Here is a 25455-nt window from a genome sequence, read left to right on the forward strand (position 1 = left end):
TTGTTGGGGGCAATATGCTGACTCTGTACACTGCTTAGAGAGGGCTGTAAAAGCACTGCGAAGTGGTATATAAGTCTAAGTGCTATTGCTAAATAAATAAAGAAATACATAAACATTTTTTGACCACCAGAGGGAGATACCAAGATGTTTAACTCTGAGCTGGAGTCAAGAAAATCTTTGAACAGTCCATACAGAAAATTGCTCTTTTCATAAATAAGTTAGATGTTATTAATTATAAAGAGGATATTAAAAAAGAACAAGACACAATTAGGTGTAGAAAAATATCAACCCACTGTGTCAACTCTACAAATGCTGGACAATGCAAATAACCGAACTGTACCTTTGGAATATAAATCTGATATCAGCTTTTTTTATGATGATGGTTTGAATATAACCCTCCCAGTGCAACTGAAAAAAGAATGCCAAGTAAATTCAGAACTTTCAAGAGGTCAAGTTTGGGACTTTTTCTTCATGGATACTGACTGACAAGGTCGAGAATTCTTTGAGAAAAAAAGATATGATAGTCATCTTAGAGAAGGAAACTTTAATCTACGAGGATTTGCTGTAGGTTAATTTACAATGTCTAACTCTAACAGAACACCTTTGGGACATTTTTTAATGGATATAAATAGGGGTAAGAACTTCTTGAAGAAAAGAGACTTGACAGACTCCCTTGAGAAGAAAAAGCCTTCATTCTATAAAGATAAGCTGGAGAGAGTGACTTAAATTTAATGATGTAATTAGTTAGGATGGAACTTTATAAGGTTGCTATATGTATTGAAATAAAACTTTAAATTAGTTTTGTATGTATAAAATCAGTTTGTAAATGCATGTCCTCTGTCTTTTTACACAATGTTGAATAATTTCCAACGTTTGTAAAATACTATTGACTAAATTTGAAAATAAGACAAGAAAAAGATCCATTCCATGAGGATAAACTTGAGGGAGAGATTTGAACTCAATGAGCTAATTGGAGTTAATTAGACTTATACTGTTGTGATATGTATAATTGAATGAAAGTTCTAATGTAGTATTGTGTTCTGGGTTTAAAATAAAGGATTTTCTTTTTTCTTATATATATATATATATATATTATATCTTATCAAGTAGTAGGTTGTGATCTACTTTATCAAATGCTTTACTGAAGTCCAAGTAAATTATATCCACAGCATTTCTCTGGTCCACTAATTTTTTCACTTTGTCAAAGAATGTATAAGATTTGTCTGGCACGATCTGCTTTTGACAAACCCATGTTGGCTTTTAGTTATGACTTTGTTTGCCTCTAGGGCAGTGATAGCGAACCTGTGGCACGTGGAGCCATTTGTCAGGGCACGCGAGGTGCTGCCCTGTCAGCTGGCCAGCATGCATGTGCGCGCTGGCCAGCTGAGTTCACCCTTTTTTAAAGCCATTTTTCGCCCTCCCCAGGCTCCAGAGCCTTTATAGGAGCCTGGGGAGGGCAAAAAGAGCCGCCTCCCTGGAGGCCCTCCGGAGGCTTCATGAGCTTCCCTGAAGCCTCCGGAGCACAAAAAACTGGCCCTACGGGCAAACCAGAAGTTCGGGGAGGGACTTCAAGTTTGCTCGGAGGGTCATTTTGACTGCTCCGGAGGCTTCAGGGAAGCATCCTGAAGGTCCCTCAAGCCTTCGGAACGCTCAAAACGACCCTCCGAGCAAACGTTTTGACTGCTCTGGAGGCTTCAGGGAAGCGTCCTGAGGTCCCTGAAGCCTCCGGAGGGCTTCCAAGGGGCGGGGGAGGCTGTTTTTGCCCTCCCCAGGCTCCTATAAAACCTCTGGAGCCTGGGGAGGGCAAAAAAAGCATGCAAAAAATGGGGGAGAGCGCCTGTAGTGCGTGCATGCGCGCTGGGGGGGGTCGCGCATTGCATTATGGGTGTGGCACGCCCGCACACTACCCCCTTGCGCTCCCCCCACTTATGGCACATGAACCAAAAAAGGTTTGCCATCGCTGTTATATAGGAAAGAAAAATAAGAAAAAGAAACAATATAAAAAAAATTAGAAGAACACAAAAGACTGGAATTAGATTTACAGAAAGAACCACAATTTTTTTTTTTAAATCAAGCTAGTGATTTAATTCCTACACTAGTATATAGCTAGTGTAGGAATTAAGAGCTGTCTCATTTAAGAAACTACTTCCTGGGAAATGTAGGCAGAGACTGCCTTATGGGAAATGTAGTTCCATGACATGTGATCACATCTGTATTTCTGATTGGCCACTGGGGCATTCTGCCAGCATGCAGAGATTATAGCTGGTCATTTTAAATGCCTTTGTGAACCAGAGAAGTAATGTTTGTGCCTCCGCTCAGCATGGGAGTGAAATCATCATCTTTTTACACAACGTGATGGGACAGATTATGGAAAGTCAGGAGTATCTTAACACTAAACTGTAAGTTTCGCTATTAACAATGCCTGGTAATAAACTTGATCTGGGACAGGCTCTATCAAAAGAACGAGAATCACTGGAAGAAGTTGCAGCATCTCTGCAACAAACTCAAAGATGATTAACCCCCAAACACCTCCGCTCATTGGATGAGGACATGGATGAAATCTTTGCGCAATGGATAGCTTATGGAGACCGTCTCAACGACATCCAGTCACAACTAAATGACAATGAAGAACTCCAGGAGATGCTGCACCTTCAGATATTAAACAAAGAATGTAAAAAGCAATTTCGAAGTAGCAAGGACTTTATCCAAACCAGTCTGAAGAGGGAGACTCGTCTCCCTCAAAAAAGGCCTCATCCTTCCGACCAAAACCAACCCAATCTCGAGTGGGTACCAGTGTTTCACAGCAATCTTCCCATCACAGCCAGATGTCACGGGCATCTAGAGCTGCAGAAGCACAAATCGAAGCTGAGATAGCCAAGGCAGATCTAGAGGCAGCAAGGGAAGAGCAGCTGCTGAAGGAAGAGATGGCAGCAGGGAAAGTTCTATGCGAAGCTAAAGGTGAGGCAGAGAGGGCAGCTGTGGAAGTCAAAGTTCGGGAAGATGAAGCAGCTGCGAACCTACGTAATGCCAAAGCTCAGGCTCAACTTGAATATCTTCAGCACAAGCGGGAAGCAAAAGAAAAAATGATACGGGCCAAAGCTCTACAGGCGGAGGCTAATGGCACCTCCCTCAACTTCAGTCCTAGGAAGCAGGAAAAAGAAAACCACACAAGCATGTTTTTTTTTAAAAAAACAAAGTTTTATTGGTTTTTTTAATATTTTACAAAAGGAAAAGGTAGGGGATAGGTTACAAGTTTTGGCAACTGCAGTGTGCGGTAGGTGCGCCCCCCCTCCATACTCATAGTATACATTTGCACATAATTCATTATTAGATAGTAACATAATAACATATAGTCAGCATGTAAGTTCAGTTAATAATTTCGAACAGTTTATGTCAGGTGGATTTTCTTACTCATTTTTGTGATCTGAGCTTTCTCAATGTTGCCCCATCTCCCCCCGCCGACAGAGCTCTGGCCCCTCCCGTGTCCTGTGTATCTGGTGGAGGATCCTCAGGTTTTTCTAGGAGTAGTTTGTTTTTTTCCATAAAGGCCTGTGCCTCTATGGGTCTATTAATTCTAACTCTTGTCTCCTCCCAGAATATTAGCATACCTTCAGGCATCAACCATCTAAACCACACACCCTTCTGGTATAATTTATTCGCTAATTGCGAATAGTTTTTTCTTTTTTCTCTTGCTTTCTTGGGGATCTGTTTCAGAATGGTTATCTCCTTATCTTTGTATGTCAGGGCTTGCCCCCGTTGTGTGCTCAGAATTTCATCTCTTGTGCTTTTTCTAAGGAATTTAATGTGTACCTCCCTGGGAACATTGTGTGTCCTAGCATAAGCTGAATTCACTCTATATACCAGGTCTATTTCCCACCCCATCTGTTGCTTCTCTTTCTGGATGTAGTCAGCCAAAATGTTTGTCATGATGTCCCTTATATTTTCATCATCTGTCTCTATCACATTTTGAAATCTAAGATAAAAGGACATTCTCTCAAACTCTATTTTCATCTGCTGGGAGTCAAGTTCTTTGTTTCCCTTCTGCATCCCTTCCATCCCTTCCCTCATCTCCGCCGCCCCACCCTCCAAGAGGTCCAATCTCTGTGAGTTCTTATTAATTTTGGCCTGGTTCTCTTTAATTTCTTCTTTCATCTCCTGCAGTTGTTTCTTTATTTCCTCTTATCCCTGTATAATTTGCTGAAACATTTGTTGAAAGTCCATCTCCAGAGATTTGGGTTGCATCAAAGCTGTTATTTTTGACTGTGTACTAGGACTGGAGGTTGCAGATGTCGGGGCAGAGGTGGTTTTTTAGGTGGCATTCTTTATACCATAAAGAGTTCGGTCAGTATAGAGAATGGTCAATCAGAAAGGCAAGGCAGCTAAGAGAGTCCAAGAGACAGAAGGTCCAGGCAGAAGAGAGTTTTTGTTTCCACTGGCCCTGGTAATAGAGCAAAATTTCCACTCCAGGGAGTTCAAAGAACAGCAATCCACAAGAGACTTATCTGAGCAACACGGAGACAAAGACCGGAAGCCTGAAGTTTCAAAGGTGGAGTCAGATTTCACATTTCATAAAGACAACGGAAGTGTGCCATCTTGCCCTGCCAGCTTCGGGTTTGGAGGCAACAAATAAAGTTTTCAAAGTTCAATGTTCAAAGTTTCCAGATCATCATTGTTTTAGGGCTTAAGTCCGAAAATTCACTTAATTCACTAAATAGGAGCGTGACATCATTGGTTGGCTCTCCCCCTCCTCCTCCTTTCCCTGGGGCAAAGAGCTAAATCGTTTCCAGCCACCTGTCCGAGGGAGGGGGGGAATTCCCCCTCCCTCCAGCCGCGCCTCTCCAATTCACACCGAAAATAGGATTTAAACAGCTGACTTTTTTTTCGTTAGAGTTGTTAGGGTTGTTAAAGGGAATGGAGAAAGTTCACGCCTCACCGCACAGCAGCCGCATCCTTCTAGTTTCTTTTTCTCTGATCGGCATCGTAGCGAAGACGCCGGAGCGTCTCCCCATTGTGCTCCCCGGTGCCTGGAGCGAGGCGGGGGACCTCCTGCCGGCCGCCACCGATCCAGGGATCCCCTGCGGTGCCGCCCCTTCGGCAGGACGCCTCTACGGGGCGTCCTGTGCCCCCCAAGGAGTGGGAAGCCCACCAGGGAAGCGGGGGGCGAGCAAGGCTTGCTCGTCGCCGTCGGCCGCCGGAACCGGAAGTGAGAAAACCACACAAGCATGTTAAGGCCTACGTGGATGACCCGAACTCACCACAACAGGAACAAGGAGAAGAATCTCAACCGCCAGAACTACAAACTAGTCAGACAGCTGACATCGTATGATCTGGATCACGAGACTCCTTCCTCGGAATTAGAAAACTTACCCTGACAAACCAAGAAACACGGGGTGATCAGGGTAGTCCATCAGCAACAGCGAAGGATCTTCAGCAGGCAGGCACACAAGTAGCTGTGATTCACAGCCTCAATCTGGAAGTGAAGGAATCCTTACCAGACCTTCAAAGCAATTCGAGCGTGGATGTACAGCCCAAAGAACACGGTCAGCCAGGTGCCCTGCATCCAGACTCTGAGTCGCCACAACAGAAAACTCCTAACCCTCATCCAGCTAAGGAGCCTCAGTGTGGTACCAAAGAGCACCCAGAGGCGGCTGCAAGTGTCAATTGCACGTCAGTATGTGGTGACGCCCCATCCCCTTGCTCATACCAACCGATCTGCTTAGTGAAAGTCTACCCCAACGGGCGCCCAGAAGAAGCCGAGAAGATGCATGAAATAGTAGATGCACAAAGCTATCACACATCAGCCAGTTCAGCACTCTCTGGCCTCATTGACGTCCAAAGTGAAGAAACGCACTTCATGATATCAACGCGCACTGGGTCCCAGCGCACAGTGGAGAGAAAAGTCGATGGACTCTGCATAGAATCATTGGATGGGAGTGTACAGTTCCCTCTGCTGCCATTGTTAGAATGGGATGATTTACCAGATGATTGCAGTCAGATTGCTACACCAGAGGTAGCAAGCACCATACCTCACCTGAGACAAATGGCTAATCACTTTCCTGCTCTGGATCCCAAAGCCGAAATCCTGCTCTTGCCAGGAGCAGACACCTCCGACGCTTTCACTCCCCAAGAAGTGGTCAAAGGCTCAAGGGGCTCCCCATTCGCCCTCAAGACACAACTCGGAAGGGGCATCTTTGGAATAGTTTGTGTCGATCGGCTGCAGGTCCCAACCCAGGCAAATGACTTTGCAACCTCCACACTCAGTAATGGGAGAGCATCCCACTTGAGACCGTGTCAAAAACACTTCATGACTTTGACAAACAACCCTGATTTAGAAGCAACAGTGTTCCAGACCAGCAAAGAAGACATGGCCTTGTCAATAGAGAACAAAGAATTTCTGAGGCTCATGGACAAGGAACTTCAACAGAATGCTACCAAGAATTGGGTGGCTCCACTACCCTTTCGCATACGCAGGCAACGGCTTCCAAACAGCCATGAGCAAGCTCTGTCTCGCCTCTTCAGACTGAGACGACTCATGAACAGGAAGCCTGCAATGAAAGCTCATTTCGTGGAGTTCATGGACAGGATGACCCAGAATGGACATGCAGAACTTGCCCCACCTGTGAGAAACGATGAGGAATGCTGGTACCTGTCATACTTTGGAGTGTACCACCCACAAAGCCAGGCCAAATTCAAGTAGTCTTTGATGCCAGCGCGCAACTCCAAGGCCTCTCCCTGAATAAAGTTCTTCTCACAGGACCTGATCTCACCAACAGCCTGCTAGGCATACTCATCTGCTTCAGAAAGGAAGCCATAACCGTCATAGGTGACGTCCAGCAATGTTTCACTCATTCCTTGTCAGAGAAGACCATCGAAACTACCTACATTTCATGTGGTCCAGTGACGAACAGCACAACCAACAAAAGCAAGAATGGGAGGTGTGACGTGCCTCCCTGAGTAGTCTTCTAAGTGTTCCTGTGCAGTGCACGCACGTTCCCATCTTGCCCATCGCCGCAACGAAGGCAATAGCAACCGTAGGATACATCAGGGTCTACAGCAGGGAGAACGACGTTTATGTCGGTTTCGTCATGGGAAAGGCGAAACTAGCACCACAACTACCCCTCAACCAGTCCCAAGAACCAGCTCGCTTCAAATGCTTCTCCAGACAGAGACCTCTTGTGTTGGGCGTAGCAGTGATCGTCCTCACCACCCTCATGGCAGAGGTGGCAGCTATCATCAACACTAGACCTTTGAGTCCAGTTTCTACAGATCCTGAAAATCAAACTATCCTCACCCCAGCCACCTTGCTGACCCAGAAGACAGGCGACTGGCCACCACCAGCAGGGAACTTCGTTCCCAAGGACATGTATAAACAACAATGGAGACAAGTTCAACTGCTTGCCAACACATTCTGGAAGCGTTGGAAGCAGGAATACCTGTCCTCCCTGCAAGATTGCCACAAATGGCAGAACAAAGAGCCCAACCTCGAAGAAGGAGACCTTGTCTTGCTAAAAGAGAAGGACGTACCTCAGAACTCGTGGCCAATAGGACTTGTGCACCAAGTCCTACCCAGTAATGATGGACTAGTTCGCCAGGTGGAAGTTCAAGTCGCAAAGCTGCTGGAGTCATGTCACGACCAGCAGACTTTCACCAAGAAGCTCTACACCAGACCAATCTGGTACTGCTGCTAAGGAAGACCGAACTAGAAGATTGAACCTCAAACTTTGCATGCTGTTGATGCGATGCCTTTGTGTAACTCAGTTAATTAGTTAAGTTTGCATGTTTGATGTTATGCCTTTGTTTTTCTTAGTTAATTAGATAGTCAAGTTTGCATTGTTCTATGCCATGCCTTTGTTTGCCTTTAGTTAAAAGTTAGTTGATAGTGGAATTTATAATTCCAGGCGGGGAGTGTGCTGCTCCAGCAGTATATAGTTAGTGTAGGAATTAAGATCTGTCTCCTTTAAGAAACTACCTCCTGGGAAATGTAGGCAGAGACTGCCTTATGGGAAATGTAGTTCCATGACATGTGATCACATCTGTGTTTCTGATTGGCCACTGGGGCATTCTGCCAGCGTGCAGAGATTATAGCCGGTCATTTTAAATGCCTTTGTGAACCAGAGAAGTAATGTTTGTGTTTCTGCTCAGCATGGGAGTCAATTCATCATCTTTTTACCCCACGTGATGGGACAGATTATGGAAAGTCAGAAGTATCTTAACACTGAACTGTAAGTTTTGCTATTAACAATGCCTGATAATAAACTTGATCTGAATGAGATTCCCAAGCGTGGAGTTAACTGCATGCCTCAAGCAAACCTACAACGCTTGAGAAAGAACAGAACTAATAAAACACAAACTGAACCTAACAGAAAAAGAAGAACTGGCGCAAAAAGTTAAAAGTGCAAAACAGAATTTCTTTGAAAATGCAAATGATGACAAAAATGTAATCATCCAGGATTACTATGAAAAGTTGTATGACCAAGAAAAAATTCCAGAAGATAGAACAATACAATATTTGGAAAAGCTGAATTACCTAAAGTGCCTGAAACAGTGAAAGCCATGTTAAATGAACAAATAACGATGATGAAATTAACAGAGGTGATTAAGAGACAAAACAATAATAAAACACCAGGACCAGATGGGCTACCGGCAGAAATTTATAAGTATCTACAAGACACTTTAGGTCCATCAATGTTGGAAATTTATAATGAAGTACTGTTAGAAGCGAAGGTACCAAATTTGTGGATGGAAGCAAACATCACTTTCATACTGAAAAAAGAGTCAAATTTAATGCAGATAAAAAAAACTACAGGCCAATATCTCTACTGAATGCTGATTATAAAATATATGCTTCGATAATAGCAGAGAGACTAAAATGGTTTTTGAATGAATTTATACTCAGACCAAAATGGATTTCTGCCTAAGAGACAAATTAAAAACAATGTGAGAATGATTTTAAACACACTGGAGTATTATGAAGCACATCCTGGAAAGCAAATGGCGTTGATCTTCTTAGATGCGCAGAAAGCATCCGATAACGTAAATTGGCAATTCATGCTATTACAACTAAAATGTATGGACTTTGGTGACAAGATTTATAAATATGATTAAGGCAATATATTATAAACAAACAGCAAAGGTGATGGTAAATGTGGACATGGTAATATAAAAAAGGCACAAAACAAGCATGCCCATTGTCCCATCTACTATTTATATTGACATTGGAAGTGTTAAATAGAAATATTAGACAAGATACAGAAATAAAAGGTACAGAAATAAAAAAAGAAAAATATAAGCTACAGGCATTTGCAGATGATTTGGTTTTCATATTAGAAGATCCACAAGAAACTGGACCCAAATTAATTTTAAAAAAAGAAGATTATGGTGAAGTTGCAGGATTGAAAATAAATAAAAAACTAAAATACTAGTGAAAAACCTTACAGATAAATGGAAATAAATTTAATGAAGACGACAGATAGTCAAGAAAGTAAAATATTTAGGAATTCAACTAACTGCAAGATGTGAAACCATCAAAGAAGACAATTATTTTAAGCTGATGCATCAAATTAAATTAGATCTGGAGAAGTGGAAAAGCCAGCAACTGTCTCTGAGCGGAAGAATAGCCACTATAAAAAGGAACACCTTGCAGAGATTATGATATTTATTTCAAACAATTCTGATAAAGCTGGAAAAAAACACTTTGAAGAACTATATAAAATAATATCAAGATGTATCTGGCAAGGGAAAAAAGCAAGAATAAGTCTGAAAATGCTGCAAGATTCTAAAAATAGAGGTGGCTTTGGGCTGCCAGACTGGGAGTTGTACTATCAGGCCTTGGTACTTACATGGGTGAAAGAATGGATTAGTTTGAGGCATAACAGACTATCTTAGAGGGACATGATCGCCAACTGGGATGGCACACCTTTTTATGGTATGGAAAAAACAAAATACATAGCTATTTTCAAAGACACTATATCAGAAATGCACTATCAGTATGGGTAAAAATTAAAGAACAACACTATTTGAAAATACCAGTCTGGCTCTCTACAATGTAGGCACTGATACATCCAAATGTTATTAATATGGGAAAAATTACAACATAAAAAGATATTTTGAATGAAGAGGGGGAGCTTAAAACTAAACAAGAATTGAGCAGTCAAGGGATTGACATAGCATGGTGGCCACAAGTGTAGATACAATCTCAATATGAGAAAGACGCTAAAATGTATGTTTTTTATAAAGAACCAGTAGAATTAAATCAGATATTAAGAGGGACGGATGAAAAAAGAATGTTGGTCTTACCTGAACGTGTCTTTTAAGTAGAGTAGAGGGAGGGGTCACATGAGGGTTTTGTCACAGCCTGATTGGTCCATTAGACTGAGGGAAATCTTCAATCTTCCTCCTTTCCCATTGGCTCCCAGTTTCCTCAATGTCAAAGTTCCGCATCTGTAGTCAAATACAAGACCCAGGAACCTCCCGGCCCGCCTCTAAGCCCGGCCCTACCACTAACTAGGGTGGGTAGTGACCCCTCCCTCTACTCTACTTAAAAGACACGTTCAGGTAAGACCAACATTCTTTTTTCCAGTAGAGTAGAGGGAGGGGTCACATGAGGGACATACCCAAGCTATGTCCCAAGGAGGGAAAAGAACCCCTAGGGCCCAGGAGGAGGGACGTCCGCCACCCGCTGTAGGACATGCCATCCGAAGGATGCCTCCGCTGACACGTACGCGTCCAGACGGTACTGACGTATGAAGGGAGTCGGGGACGCCCAAGTGGCAGCTCGACAGATATCCTCGAACGGGGCCCTCGTGGCCCATGCCACCGTGGTCACGGCGCTTCTAGTTGAATGAGCCATTATGCCTGTCGGGGGAGACTGGCCTGACGCTTTGTAGGCCGCTACTATGGCCTGCCGCAGCCACCGACCTATGGTTGCAGAAGACACCCTGGCCCCCAGTGACCCTGGTTGAAAGGAAACAAACAGGGCCTCTGACCTGCGCACGTCTGACGTCCGTCTGAGGTAGATGCGTAAGGCGCAGCGGACGTCCAACCGGTGCCAGAGGCGTTCCCTTTCATGCAAAGGGGCCGGGCAGAAATTGGGCAAGATAATCTCCTGCGCCCTATGGAAAGGGGTGTTCACCTTTGGAAGGAAGGTGGGATCAAGGCGAAGAACCACCCTATCCTGATGGAACAGACAGAGGTCGTCCCTGGACAAGAGGGCGCCCAGTTCCGAAATCCACCTAGCAGACGTGACAGCCATGAGGAATGCCACTTTCAGGGAAAGAAACCTCAGGTGGACTGTACGGAGGGGCTCAAAGGGAGCCCCCGTCAATGCCCTGAGAACCAGAGGGAGATCCCATGTGGGGAACCTATGAATGGGGGTTGGCCTGAGATTCGCCACCCCTCTGAGGAAGCATTTAATAAGGGCAGAATGGGAAAGTGAGTGGGACCCCTCCCCCCCCAAGACGGTGGACAAAGCAGCCACCTGATGGCGAAGGGTGTTGTGAGACAGGCCGTCCTCCAACCCCTTCTGCAGAAAGTCTAGGACATTGGTTACCGAGGCCCTAGTGGGAGAGAGTCCCCGCGGGGTGCACCACCTAACAAACATGGACCAAGTGGAGTTATAGATCCGGGTGGTTGACGGCCGCCTGGAGGCCTCTATTGTCTCTATGACCCCAGAGGAGAGGTCAGCCGACCTCAAGATCTGCCGTTCAAGTGCCAGACGGTCAAGTGGAGCCACTGAGGCTCCGGATGGATCAGGAACCCCTGACACAGAACGACCTCCTCCCGAGGAATCCTCCACGGTGGGGAAACTGAAAGCTGAACCAGGTCCGCAAACCATGGTCTCCTGAGCCAATAGGGGGCTAGCAGGATAACGTGGGCCCCCTCTGACACTATCTTCCTGACGGTCCCCGGGATAAGGGGAATGGGAGGGAAGGCATACAGGAGACCCGGGGGCCACTTGCTCCGGAGGGCGTCCGTGCCCTCTGCCGTGCATGTCTGGAACCGGGAAAAGAACCTCGGCAGCTGCATGTTGGCAGGCGTGGCAAACAAGTCTACTCGTGGAGTACCGAACCTCTGGCATATCTTCTGGAATAGTTCGGGTAGGAGCTGCCATTCGCTGTTGTTGAGAGTTGCTCAGCTCAACCAGTCCACCTGGTGGTTGGACTCCCCCGAGATGTGTTCCGAGACCAGTGAGGTGAGGTGTTTCTCTGCCCAGGAGCCGATCTTCAGAGCCTCCAGCCGGAGAGCCCGGGAATGAGTGCCCCCCTGACGATTGATGTGTGCCTTCGTGGCGACATTGTCCGTCAGCAGCAGTACATGTCGCCCTTGTATCAGGTCCTTGAACTGCCGGAGTGCCAAACGCGCCGCCCTCAGCTCCAGCCAGTTGATGTTGTGCCTGAGATCTGAGGCGGACCAACGGCCCTGTGCCATCCTGGAGCCCATGAGGGCCCCCCAACTGAAAAGGCTGGCGTCCGTTGTTACAGTCACTCTGTCCGGCTCCCAGAACGAGCAGCCCAGTTGTAGCCCCGGTGATAGCCACCACTGGATTGATGTCCGGACTTCTGCTGGAAGACGGATGGATCGGGGGGAGTTGCTCATTCTCCTCTTCTGGAAGGGGATCAGGGACCACTGGAGAGCTCGCAGGTGGAGATGGGCCCACGGAACTATTCCGATGCACGATACCATCTTGCCAAGTAGCTGAGACAAGGTCAGGATGGAAACTGACCGATTTCTTCGGACCGTGGCCGCCAGACGCTGGAGACTGGCCAACCAATCTGGGGAGAGCTAGACTATTCCTGACACTGAATCTATCACTGTCCCTAGGTGGAGGATCCACGTGGATAGGGAAAGGTGACTTTTGGCAAAATTCACCGAGAACCCCAGGGACTGTAGGCATTGGATGGTGAGCTGCAGGTTGGCTAACGCTAGAGGACGGGATCTCGCCTGGACTAGGACGTCGTCTAGGTAGCATTGGAGTCTCACCGGCACCATGCGCAGGTGAGCCGCCAACGCCGCCAGGACCTTTGTGAAAGTGCGGGGGGCCGAGGCCAACCCGAACGGGAGGGCCCTGTACTGGAAGTGGAGGTCCCCGTGAGAGAACCTGAGGTACTTGCGATGGGATGGAAGGATGGGAATGTGGAGATAGGCCTCGGTCAGGTCTATTGATGCCAGATAATCCCCCCGACGGATGCCCTGGAGGATGGATTTTAGGGAAGACATTTTGAACCACCTGTAAACCAGGTACTGATTTAGGCGCTTGAGGTCCACAATCGCCCTCCAGCCCCCCGAGCTCTTCGGGACCACGAACAAGTTGGAGTAGTGGCCCCATCCACGCTCCGCGGGCGGCACGGGCTCTATCGCCTGGATCTCTAGGAGATGTGTTATGGAGAGATCCATCAGGCGCCGGCGTTCCGGATCCCGGGAGGGAGGGAACGTTCTGAAGAGCTTTGGGGGGGTGGAGAGGAACTCTAGTCGAAGGCCGTGTCGAATGGTGGCCCTGACCCAGGCATCGGAGGTGATCTCGTTCCACTGATCCGCATAACTTGCCAGACAGCCGCCTATGGGAAGAGACGGGTTTGAGTCACTTCCCCCTGTGGAAGGGGCGCCCCCCCCCCACGAAAGGGACATCTGGTCTGGCCTTGGAACCTGTTGCGGGGCTGGGATTTCTGCCTTGTTCGTTGCTGTATTAGAGAACATTGCCATATCGGGGTGCCTGGGGGGGGGGAACCGTGGGGTCCCCAGTCCCAATCTTAGTGGTCTTCCTTGCTTTGTGCAAGAGTGGCTTAAACATTGCTGGTGGGAGTAAGGCCGAGGATGAAGGAGGATCCGGAGGGGCGGAATCCTCATCCTCAGAAAACCCCATGTCATTGTAGTTGTCTTCCCCTCGGGTGGAACCCTCGCTCACAACTGAAGGGGACGAGGCCCTGGAAAGGTGGTGTCTGAGAAGCCCCGGGGCCCTGGAATGGGGAACCCTATCCCTCTGAGCGATGCCACGAGAAATGGCAGCCGAGATAAGCCTCTTAATGTTTTCAGGCAGACGCTCTAGGTCCTCAAGATCCTCCTGAAAAGGACCCGGATCCTGAGAGGCTAATCTGGTTGTATGATGAAAGGATCTAGAAGAATCCTCTAATGGATCCGCCGCCTCCCCCCTGACTGGATCTGGAGAGACTGGGGGGGAAGGAGACACTGCTTGCCTGGGGCCCCTAGGTGACCTAACCGGGGATACTGAAGGAGAAGAGGGACTGAATCCCCTAGGAGAAGAACCTGACTGAATCGAAGGAGGCCTGACTGGAGACCTGAATCTAGATCTGGGCTTGGAAACCTGTGCCTGTTTCTCTGCCCTGGCCACAGCCTTGTCCAAGGCCCTCTGCCACCTCAACTCATCTCTAGTGGCTGCCCTGGAAGAGTGCTGGGCAGCCTGGGGCCTAGAAGTAGCAGCCCTGGTTCTGGGTCTGTCCATCTGGGCCTCTCCACCCTCCATAAGGGTCTCCTCTGGGACCCGAGAAGGGCCTGCTTCAGAATGAGCTGCCATCGCCCCACTCACGTGCCTCTCCGCCATTGCTTTAATCCTTCGCTGGCTGGGCAGACTTGCTGGGCCTCCGAACTGCTGAAGCCCCTCCGTCTCTCATGAGTTTCTGCAGTGGGTAGCTGCACACGCGGTTGTTCGCGGTCTGTGGACGTGGCGCGTTTCAAAATGGCCACCGGAACTTAAACTTTTCTTTAAAAGGCAGCCGCGGCTTGGTTTTAAAGCGCCGCGGCTCCGTTTAGGTCAATTAGTGCCTTTAATCGCCTTCCCTGGCCTCCGCAGGCTCCAAAATGCTGCCGCGCTCCCTATAATGCCAGGGACAGCGCAGCTTGATTCAGTGGCTCCAATTACGGCGGGCGGCAAAATGGAGCTCTTCGCGCGCTTCCACAGCGCCGGCAAGGTCTCTCATACACCCTACGAGCTCCCAAGGCTGCCAGTTGGAGGCCGACACCCCCGCACCACAGGGGATCGGTTTGGACTCCTGGCCTGCGGAGGGGGAGGGAGATCACCCCACAGGGCCCTCCCCAACTGCCCAGACAGGGAGACTGTCCTCTGGGCCGCAGCCTATAAATTTAGAATTTAGAATATCCAATCACAATCCAATTAAGTTATTTAAAACTGCAATAATAATTTAAACAATTTTTTCCTACCTAAGAGCCAAAAACAAACACAGTGCTTGGACCAAAAGACTGAGAGGAAACTGGGAGCCAATGGGAAAGGAGGAAGATTGAAGATTTCCCTCAGTCTAATGGACCAATCAGGCTGTGACAAAACCCTCATGTGACCCCTCCCTCTACTCTACTGGAAAACTATATATATATATATATATATATATATATATATATATATATATATATATATATGTGTGTGTGTGTGTGTGTGTGTGTGTGTGTGTGTGTGTGTGTGTGTGTTGTATTTGTACTGATAAATAAATAAAGGGAGACTAGTATAGATCTATTTTGAGCTAATTAGCTCTCATCAGCTAGCCATACCCTTACTGGGATTTGAACCTGGGCTGTTATATATCTCAGGCAGGAGTCTTAGCCACTGAGCCACAGGCCTGCATGGTCTTCTGTGATGAGCTGAAGGACAGAAAGAGGGAGTAGTGACCTTCCTCCCATATTTAGGCATACCAGGGGTTGTAACACAAATACATACCTATTTCCCTGGCTCAACTGATAAGGAGGCGAGCCTGTGGCTCAGTGGCTAAGACTCCTGCCTGAGATATATAACAGCCCAGGTTCAAATCCCAGTAAGGGTATGGCTAGCTGATGAGAGCTAATTAGCTCGAAATAGATCTATCCTAGTCTCCCTTTATTTATTTATCAGTACAAATACAACACAAATATAAAAAGGCAACATTAAAAATAAAAATATGGTTTTCTGCCTGCATGGTCTTCTGTGATGAGCCGAAGGACAGAAAGAGGGAGTAGTGACCTTCCTCCCATATTTAGGCATACCAGGGGTTGTAACACAAATACATATATATATATATATATATATATATATATATATATATATATATATATATATATATATATATATATATATATATATATATATATATATATATATATATATATATATATATATATATATATATATATATATATATATATATATATATATATATATATATATATATATATACATATACACATATATATACATATATATACACATATATACACATATATACACATATATACACATATATACACATACATATACACATACATATACACATACATATACACATACATATATACATACATACATACATACATACATACATACATATATATATATATATAGTTTCGTGTTGTAACGGCCTGGGTGGTGGGTGGGGCTCGTTTGTTGACTAGGGCTGGTTTCCAGATGTCTGGTAGGCGGGAGGTATTCATGTTGTGGGGGTGTTTCTCTATTTCGATAGCTTCCAGAATAATGGAAGCTATCGAAATAGAGAAACACCCCCATAACATGAATAAACGTGACAGTACCTCCCGCCTACCAGACATCTGGAAACCAGCCCTAGTCAACAAACGAGCCCCACCCACCACCCAGGCCGTTGTAACATCCTGAGCCTTTGCATTGTAACCTCCCGAGTTCTGTGATGTAATGTCCTGAGCAGATGGCTGTGATGTAACATCCCGGGCTTTGTTACAACACAGCCAACCTCCCAGGATGTTGCAGCACAGGACTCAGGATATCACTACACTAGAGCTCAGGATGTCATCACACAGCCCATTACCCAGGTCATTACAAGACAAAAGACTAATGGGCACACAGCTAGTACCTCAGCCACACAGGATGTTACGAAACAGCCGACTAATCTGCATACATCAACTGCATCAACTAATCAAGATGTAACAACACAGCCAACCAACCCGCTTACAACAACAAAGCCAGCACTCCACACACACCCAGTATTTATAGAAAGACGGCAGCTCTGATCACGCTTTGCTTGCACAAGCACGAAGCCGAAAGCACCAGCCTGAAGATGGCGAGTGGGACCTCGTCAAAACGTTGCCAAGATACTCTCAATCTTACACGGGAAAAGACCCGAATATGCCAAGACCTGCATACCTGTACCCGTGAAAATCTACGAAAACACACACGCACACACACATATATATCTACTGAGCATTAAAACGGAAGGAGAGCAAGTAAAGGAGACAATGATAGTATGGGCTAAAAATTTTGGTTACACAATAGTTAGATAAATGGCAGAAACTGTGGGACATGAATTATAAATTAAATATGTCCACTGCATATAAAGAAAATCTTTATAAAATGTTTTATAGATGGCATTTTTTACCCACAAGACTGGCAAAGATGCTTAAGGGCATGTAATTTAAAAATATTAGAATATTTGAAGAGGAGAGAAGTGAAACATGTCCAGTCCTAATGGTAGACTGAGTCTAAAAGCTGGGTGGAACTACCAGAGGAGGCGGGACATTAAAGTTGCAGACTCAGTCCAACTGGATAACAGACAGAGTTAACACATTCCTGGATGCTATCTCCACCTGCCTAGAGAACGGGCGTCTAAGGTAAGACCAACGCTCATTCTGCACATTCTAATATTTTTTAAATTACATTTTCCTCTGTAGGGATCTCTTCACTTTTCCATTGTTGTGCAAATACAATTCTAGCTGCAGTTAACACATCTAAAATCAAATATGTATTCCCTTTGTTATACTTTTCCAGTAAGATGCCCAACAAGAATATTTCTGGTTTCAAATCTATATGTTGCTCTATCATTTTTTCCAACCATGTATGCATTTTTGTCCAATATTTTTTTGCCTTTGGGCTTTTGAAGAGGAGAGAAGTGAAACATGTCCAGTCCTAATGGTAGACTGAGTCTAAAAGCTGGGTGGAGCTACCAGAGGAGGCGGGACATTAAAGTTGCAGACTCAGTCCGATTGAATAACAGACGGAGTTAAGCCATTCCTGGATGCTATCTCCACTAACAATGGAGAAATGGAGAGAATATCACTTAAAATTAAGGAAAAGGAAGAAACTGAATACTTTTTAACATGGGACTTATTTTATCAATGGTTAGCCAATAAAAATAGAAGCTAGAAACATGGAAATATAAGAGGACTAACTACGTATAAGAAAGGTTTGCTAAAATGGATAAGCTAATATTATTATGTGACCAATACCAATGTAATGAACATTATTGTAAACATGATTATTATTTCTCAAAAGTATTTGTACGCAGACAACACAGTTTATTTAGAAATGGAATTTTTATATGTAATATTTTTTTAAAAAAATAACCTTGGGGTGTAATCCATTTGGTCCTGGTGATTTGAACTCATCTAGGGTGGACAGGTACTCACTTACCATTTTCTTCCCTATTTTAACTTGCGTTCCTAATCTGTTTTTGTGGTGCTGTTTTGATAGGTTGGACTGTTTTTTCCCTTTGTGTAAAGACAGATATAAAAAACGAGTTAAGTAGTTCTGCTTTCTCCCTGTTACTTGTTCCTTCTTGCCACTTTCTCCCACTAATGGACCAATTGTTTCCTTGATTTTTTTGTTGTATACATATGTTGAAAGAAGCTTTTTTTGTTATTTTTGACTTTTGTCGCAAGACTTAGTTCATTTTGAGCCTTAACTTTCCTCACTTCATCTTTGCAGGCTCTGGCTATTTGGTGACATTCTGCCTTAATTATGAGCCCCCCTTTCCACTTTTTATACTTGTCCTTTTTGTCTTTCAATTTATTTAAGTGGTTGTCTACTAGGACTCCTAGATCCCACTCACAGTTGCTGCTATTGAGCCAGTTGCCACCAATTCTATACCTGTACATTTGTTTTTTCTTGCCTAAATGTAAAACCTTAATTTCTAACAGTTGAATTTCATTTTGTTAGGTAGGACCCAGTGTTCAAGTCTGTCAAGATTTTTCTACTACTTGTGCTTGCATAATGTTGAATTCCAATACTGCATACTGTATTTTTCACAGTATAAGACGCACCAAGGTTTTGAAGAGGCAATTTTTTTAAAAAAGTAGGTAGGTAGATAGAGGGATAGAGAGGGAGAGAAATAGAGAGAGAGAGAGAGAGAGAAATACAGTAGGTAGGTAGGGAGAGTGAGTGTGTAGTTAGGTAGGTAGTGGGAGAGAAATAGAAAGAGAGAGAGTGAGTAGGTAGGTAGGTAGGTAGAGGAATAGAGAGAGAGAGAAATACAGTAGGTAGGTAGGGAGAGAGAGTAGGTAGGTAGGTAGATGTTTCCAGGTGTCATGTGCTGGAGAAGGAAATCACTGACAAACCTTAAGACTTTGTTTCTGCTGGCACAGCACTTGATCAATGTAATTCTCATCAGTTAAAGAGCTTTCCAAAAAGAAAAAAAATATTTTTGCACTCTGCAAACCTCTGAAAAACAGTTTTTTTCAAATAAAAGGCATGAATAGCCTTGGGGGGGGGGGGGGCTTGCAGAGTGCTCCTGGGGGGGGCAAAAAAGAGCAAAAAAGAGCCCGTTTTTCGCAAAAACGGGCCTGTTTTTTGTCAAGAAAATTGCATGCATAGCCTTATGGAGGCTTATAGAGTGCTGCTGGGGGGGCAAAAAGCGGCTTGTTTTTTGCTCATTTCTGCCCTCCCCAGCCCCCAGGAGCTCTCTGAAAGCCTTCATAAGGCTATGCACGGCCATTTTGGTGAAGGGGCGGGGCTTCGGGAGGCAAAAAATGCTGCATTCGATGTATAAGACACACCCAGATTTTCAGTCTCTTTTTTGAGGAAAAAAGGTGTGTCTTATACTCTGAAAAATACGGTAATCACTTGCCCCCAAGGTTCTTTTAGCTTCAACACCTTTTATCATTTCATCTCTGTTGGTGAGAATTAAGTCTGATCCCCTTGTTCCCTTCTCTACTTTTTGTGAAACAAAGTTGTCTGCTAGGTTTGTTAGGAACCTGTTGGATCTTCCACTTGGTGCAGAGTTTGTCTCCCAGTTGATGTCAGGGTAGTTAAAATCCCCCATTACTATTGTGATGTGCTTCCTACATACCTTAGTGAACTGACTAGCAAAAAGTGCATCCATTTCCTCTGTTTGTTTGGGTGGCCTATAGTATACACCTATGGCAATGTCATTTTCCCCCTATTTTATATTGACCCAAATGCATTCAAGACAGTTTTCATCATTGTTGTGCTCTATTTCTGTAGAGATGTAGTTATTTCTTATATATAGTGCAACTCCACCTCCTCTTTTTTTTTTTGGTCTGTTTCTTTTAAATAATTTAAATCCCTCTAGTTGTATGTTCCATTTGTGGGTTTCATCCCACCAAGTTTCCACAATGGCAACAAATATTGTATCTGCCGTCATTTACTTGAATTTCTAATTACCCTGTTTATTCCTCACACTCTGTGCGTTGGTGTAGACATTTGAATCCTTTTTGACTGACCCTGTGTTTACTTTCTACATAACCTGTGTTGTGCCCGACTTCCCCTACTTCCTTACCACCTGTTTTGATTAGTGCACATGGTATGGCACTCACTACTAAACCCTTGATTTTGCTTGACAACAATGTTGATATTCTTACCTACACAAACATCTATGTTACATGCACTGATAACCCTATTAGTTTTAGTTTGCTGAAGACAGAAATGTTCTGTATCCATTAATTCTCTGTCCCCATTGTTTAGTTTAAATGTTTCTCCAGAAAATCTGTGAATTCAATGCCAAGTAACTCAGTCCTTTTCTATGATGGATGCAAACCATCTCTTTTGTACAGTTTTTCATTGGACCAGCTGCAGACATTGTGATTAATATAACCAAAGCCTTCCCTTTTACATCACTCTTTTTTACAAACTTTTACATCCCTTTTAGCCACACATATTTAACTGTATTGCTTTCAGGGTGAATAAGACAGACTTGATAGATCCACCCCATTACCCCCGGCCTTGTTCAGCGGCCGTTCAAGGTTACAATGGTGCTGGGAAAAAAACCTTTATAACCAATGTCCCCATTTATGACCTTTACAGTGTCCATCAGTCACGTGATTGCCATTACAGTCAGTATGCATTGTCCTATGCCTGACCCCCTGGAAATGTGCCGGCAGCTGTGAGTGTACCATGAAAACAGCCCAGTGTGTTCCCCATTGTGTGCCTGCTTACTCTCTTGTAATCCTCTTCTCTCCAAACTCTCCGTTTTGCAAGGGAGGAAATGGGTCAGGCACAGGAGAGACTGTCTACAAAAATTACTTGTCGTCCCCCCCCCCCCCAGAACAGAGAAACAGAGAGATTGAGCAGCTGGGGGGGGGGTGCTCCTTAGAGGGACTGAAAAAATGGGGCTCATATCTTTGGGATGTGACCTCCATTTCTGCAGCTCTTCAGAGTTCTTCATTGGAATATCAGAAAAGCTCAGGAGGATCTTCAGCCAACACAACATACCATATTTTTCAGAGTATAAGACATATTTGAGTATATTCCCTCAAAAAAGAGGCTGAAAATCTGGGTGCGCCTTATACACTGAATACAGCAGTTTTTGCCTCCTGAAACCCCGCCCCCTTCACCAAAATGGCCACGCATAGCCTTTAGGAGCCTTGCAGAGTGCTCTTTGGGGTTGAGGACAGAAATAAGCGAAAAACGGGCCGTTTTTTGCTACATTCTGCCCCCCCCCCAGCCCCTAGGAGCACTCTATAAGCCTCCTAAAGGCTATTCATGCCCTTTTTTTGAAAGAAAAGAGCCAGTTTTCGCGAAAAACGGGCCGTTTTTGGGAGGTCTGCAGAGTGCAAAAACTTTTTTTTTTAATTTGCCTCTTCAAAACCTTGGTGTGTCTTATACTCTGGTGCGTCTTATACTCCAAAAAATACAGTACGTGCACACTTCAAACCCAAGAATACACTAAGGCAGAAGCTTGTCCACTCCAAGGATAAAACACCCAGACACAAACTGAGCAACTTGGTATATGCAGTACAATGCAGTGAGCCATGTGCAGATCTGTACATTGGGGAAACAAAAAAAAACACTTCTTAAATGCATGGCACAACATAGGAGAACAAACACATCAGAACTAGATTCAGCAGTCCATCTGCATTTAAAAGACAAAGGCCACTCTTTTGAAGACAGCAAAGTCCACATTTTGGACAGAGGACCACTGGTTCGAAAGAGGGGTCAAAGAGGCCATCTGTGTCAAAACTGAACAGAGGGGGAGGGATATGACATCATCTATCTCCAGTCTACAACACAGTCCTTTCAACAGTTCCAAGAAGACTCCACAACCATTTGCACTACTCAGGTGACCCTGATGACACAGATCAGAGGTGTCAAACTCGCGGCCCATGGGCCAGATGCGTCACACTCTGGCCACGCCCATCCCCGTTTTAGCGAAGGGGGAAAAAGTTGTGATACGTCACGTGATAACGCGAGTTTGACACCCCTGAGACAGATAAACCTACAAGTGCCTCAATGACTCTCTAAAAGGATGCAAGTGACCAGCTGTCTGCAAGGAGCATAAATCCTTCCATTCCCAACCATCCAGTTACAGCTGAAGAAGCTTCTTGGATGAGAAGTGAAACGTCTTCAAAGAAAAAACCACAAAGTCCAGTTGCCTCTTGAAAAAGCAACTTTGGGCCGTCCAAATACTTACATGACTTAACCTTATCCTTTCTTTATATCCAAAGGCGATTGTGAATCTACAAAACTGTTTAATTTTTAAAAAGCAATCTGATAAATTTTAAACATTCAGTTTAAAGATATACTCACGCTGTATGTGAATAAGCTGCTTTGGCATCTTAAATTCTCCAGGGTATATAGATTCATAATAAGCAATATTACTTTCTGCTTCTGGGACTGGTATAACCATATTATCCCGCTTCTCTCCATATACCTGTTGTGCTGAAATGGCCCGCTGGAGATGATGTTCCTACAGTTCATTAAAAAAAGATGAAAATGAATATAGCTATAAATAAATGTTATTGTGCAAACTGAAACAGCTGAATTAATATTAAACTGTTTCAGCCAAGTATTTTTCTCTATATCTGTTAAACTTTATAGATTCTCAGCCTCCACTGAAGTTATTACATTTTACTTGATTTTCATAAACACAAGATAAAACTGGGAAATTTTGCCAAACGATTTCAGAATATATTTGTGTTTTATATGATGGTATATGATACACCTCTTTCAATTATCTGGCCTGGCTCAACCGTAAATTTTTTCTTATTCCTCCTGACAGTCCTTTTAAATTTTTTAAATTTTTAAATTTTAAATTGTGTTATTATAACTGGGGTATTTTAACGGTGATTTTTAACTGTCTAAATGTGATGTAGTTTGTTACCTCCTCCGTGCATGTATGTCCTTGTATATATGTATGTTTATGTGTCTGTACATATGTTTTGTGTTTTATATGTTCTATTGTACGCCGCCCCGAGTCCTGTTCTGGAAAGGGAGCGGCTAATAAATTCAAATTTATTATTATTATTATTATTATTATGGTAGTCACTGTTTGAAATATATTTTAAGAGACAATAAAATTTAAATGAAACAAATTAAGCACTGATTGATTTTTCTTAAGATATTTTCGTTATGAAATAATTTAAATAGGTAGTTCTAGTAATCATGCAGGCAGAGCACCAACTAAGCAGAATAATCCAAACCAGCCTCAGGAATCTATGCTATCCCCCCACCCCCACGCAACAATTTTTTTCTACTGCCTAAAGTCAATCTGCTGCCCTCTTATAATTAAGTGAAATTATCAGCTTACACATTCATTATTTTTAAGGAGAAACCTGTCTTAATGAAATGAGAGAACATATCCTTGCTGCTGAATCACTCTTTCCCATAACTTGTACTTAAGAGAAAAGCTACCATTTGTTAGAGAAGCTGGTGCTCATATTTTGTTCACATTCATTAAATTGTGCCACTAGAGGGCAAACTTAAAAAATATTTTCAACAATGAACAAAGTGTTAATTCCAACAGATTAAAATACAGTATCCTTGCAATGGTGTTTTGAAACGGAATCCAATGTTAGAATAGAATAGAATAGAATAGAATTCTTTATTGGGCAAGTGTGATTGGACACACAAGGAATCTGTCTTTGCTGCATATGCTCTCAGTGTACATAAAAGATACATTTGTCAAGAATCATAAGGTACAACACCTAATGATAGTCATAGGGTACAAATAAGCAATCAGGAAACAATCAATATCAATATAACTCATAAGGATACAAACAACAAAGTTACAGTCCTGCAGTCATAAGTGGGAGTAGATGGGTGATAGGAATGATGAGAAGACTAATAGTAATAGTAATGCAGCCTTAGTGAATAGTTTGAAAGTGGTGAGGGAATTGTTTAGCAGAGTGATGGCATTCGGGAAAAAACTGTTCTTGTCTTGATGTGCAGTGCTCTATAGCATCATTTTGAGGGTAGGAGTTGAAACAATTTATATCCAGGACGTGAGGGGTCTGTAAATATTTTCACGGCCCTCTTTTTGATTCGTGCAGTGTACGAAGGCAGGTTGACAATAATTGTTTTTTCTGCAGTTCTGATTATCCTCTGAAGTCTGTGTCTGTCTTGTTGGGTTGCAGAACCAAACCAGACAGTTATAGAGGTGCAGATGACAGACTCAATAATTCCTCTGTAGAACTGTATCAGCAGCTCCTTGGGCAGTTTGAGCTTCCTGAGTTGGCGCAGAAAGAACATTCTTTGTTGTGCTTTTTTGATGATGTTTTTGATTTTAGGTGTCCATTTTAGATCTTGAGATATTATAGAACCTAGAAATTTGAAGGTCTCTACTGTTGATACTGTGTTGTCTAGTATTGTAAGAGGTGGTAGTATGGGAGGGTTTCTCCTAAAGTCTACCACCATTTCTATGGTTTTGTGTGTGTTCAGTTCCAGATTGTTCCGGTCACACCACAAGGCTAGTTGTTCAAACTCCCGTCTGTATGTGGTTTCATCATTGTCTCGAATGAGCCCCAATCACTGTTCTATCATCTGCAAACTTCAGTAGTTACTGCTGTAACTGCTAAACTAACAGTAGTTTCCAAATAGTCTTCAAGGGCAAACTTACATATAAGATATTCCAATAGTGTAAATGTGATTAATACTAGGCAAGAGGAGAGATATTATTCACCAAACCACATGGACTGGACAAACAATGCATCCTCACTACTGTTTTCTGAACCATTTGCAACATGTCAAAATGATCAGCAAGACGTTCTTACAGATTCATACACATTTTTATAAATCATATTCATTCAGTTATTTTGGACTACAACTACATAAATCCTGACCACCAATCAAGCTAAAAAGTTTCATCAATGAATAATCTCACATGTGTTAAAGGCAAAAGGCTGACCACGATTGTTATAAATTGTATATTTTGATCCCATTTCTCAGGTTCTCTTCTCTTCTACCTTGTGCTGGTTCCAGTGATTTAACTGACTAAAACTCCAACCTATCAAAAATAGTACTATAAAAAACAGATTAGGAATACA

General features: G+C 43.9%; 1 protein-coding gene across 5 annotated transcripts in view; it reads right to left on the bottom strand.

Annotated features, from left to right (window-relative positions):
- Nucleotides 1–25455, bottom strand: part of LOC309400685 (enhancer of polycomb homolog 1-like) — a 180077-nt gene that overhangs the window by 57877 nt on the left and 96745 nt on the right. For all 5 annotated transcript variants that reach the window (XM_081969283.1, XM_081969282.1, XM_081969284.1 and 2 more), the window contains exon 2: nucleotides 22721–22880. In XM_081969283.1, coding sequence (XP_081825409.1) covers nucleotides 22721–22880 — 160 coding nt within the window. The remainder of the gene's footprint in view (nucleotides 1–22720; nucleotides 22881–25455) is intronic.

The sequence above is a fragment of the Natrix helvetica genome, assembly GCF_964273705.1.
Source record: "Natrix helvetica genome assembly, chromosome: W".
Classification (NCBI taxonomy): domain Eukaryota; kingdom Metazoa; phylum Chordata; class Lepidosauria; order Squamata; family Natricidae; genus Natrix; species Natrix helvetica.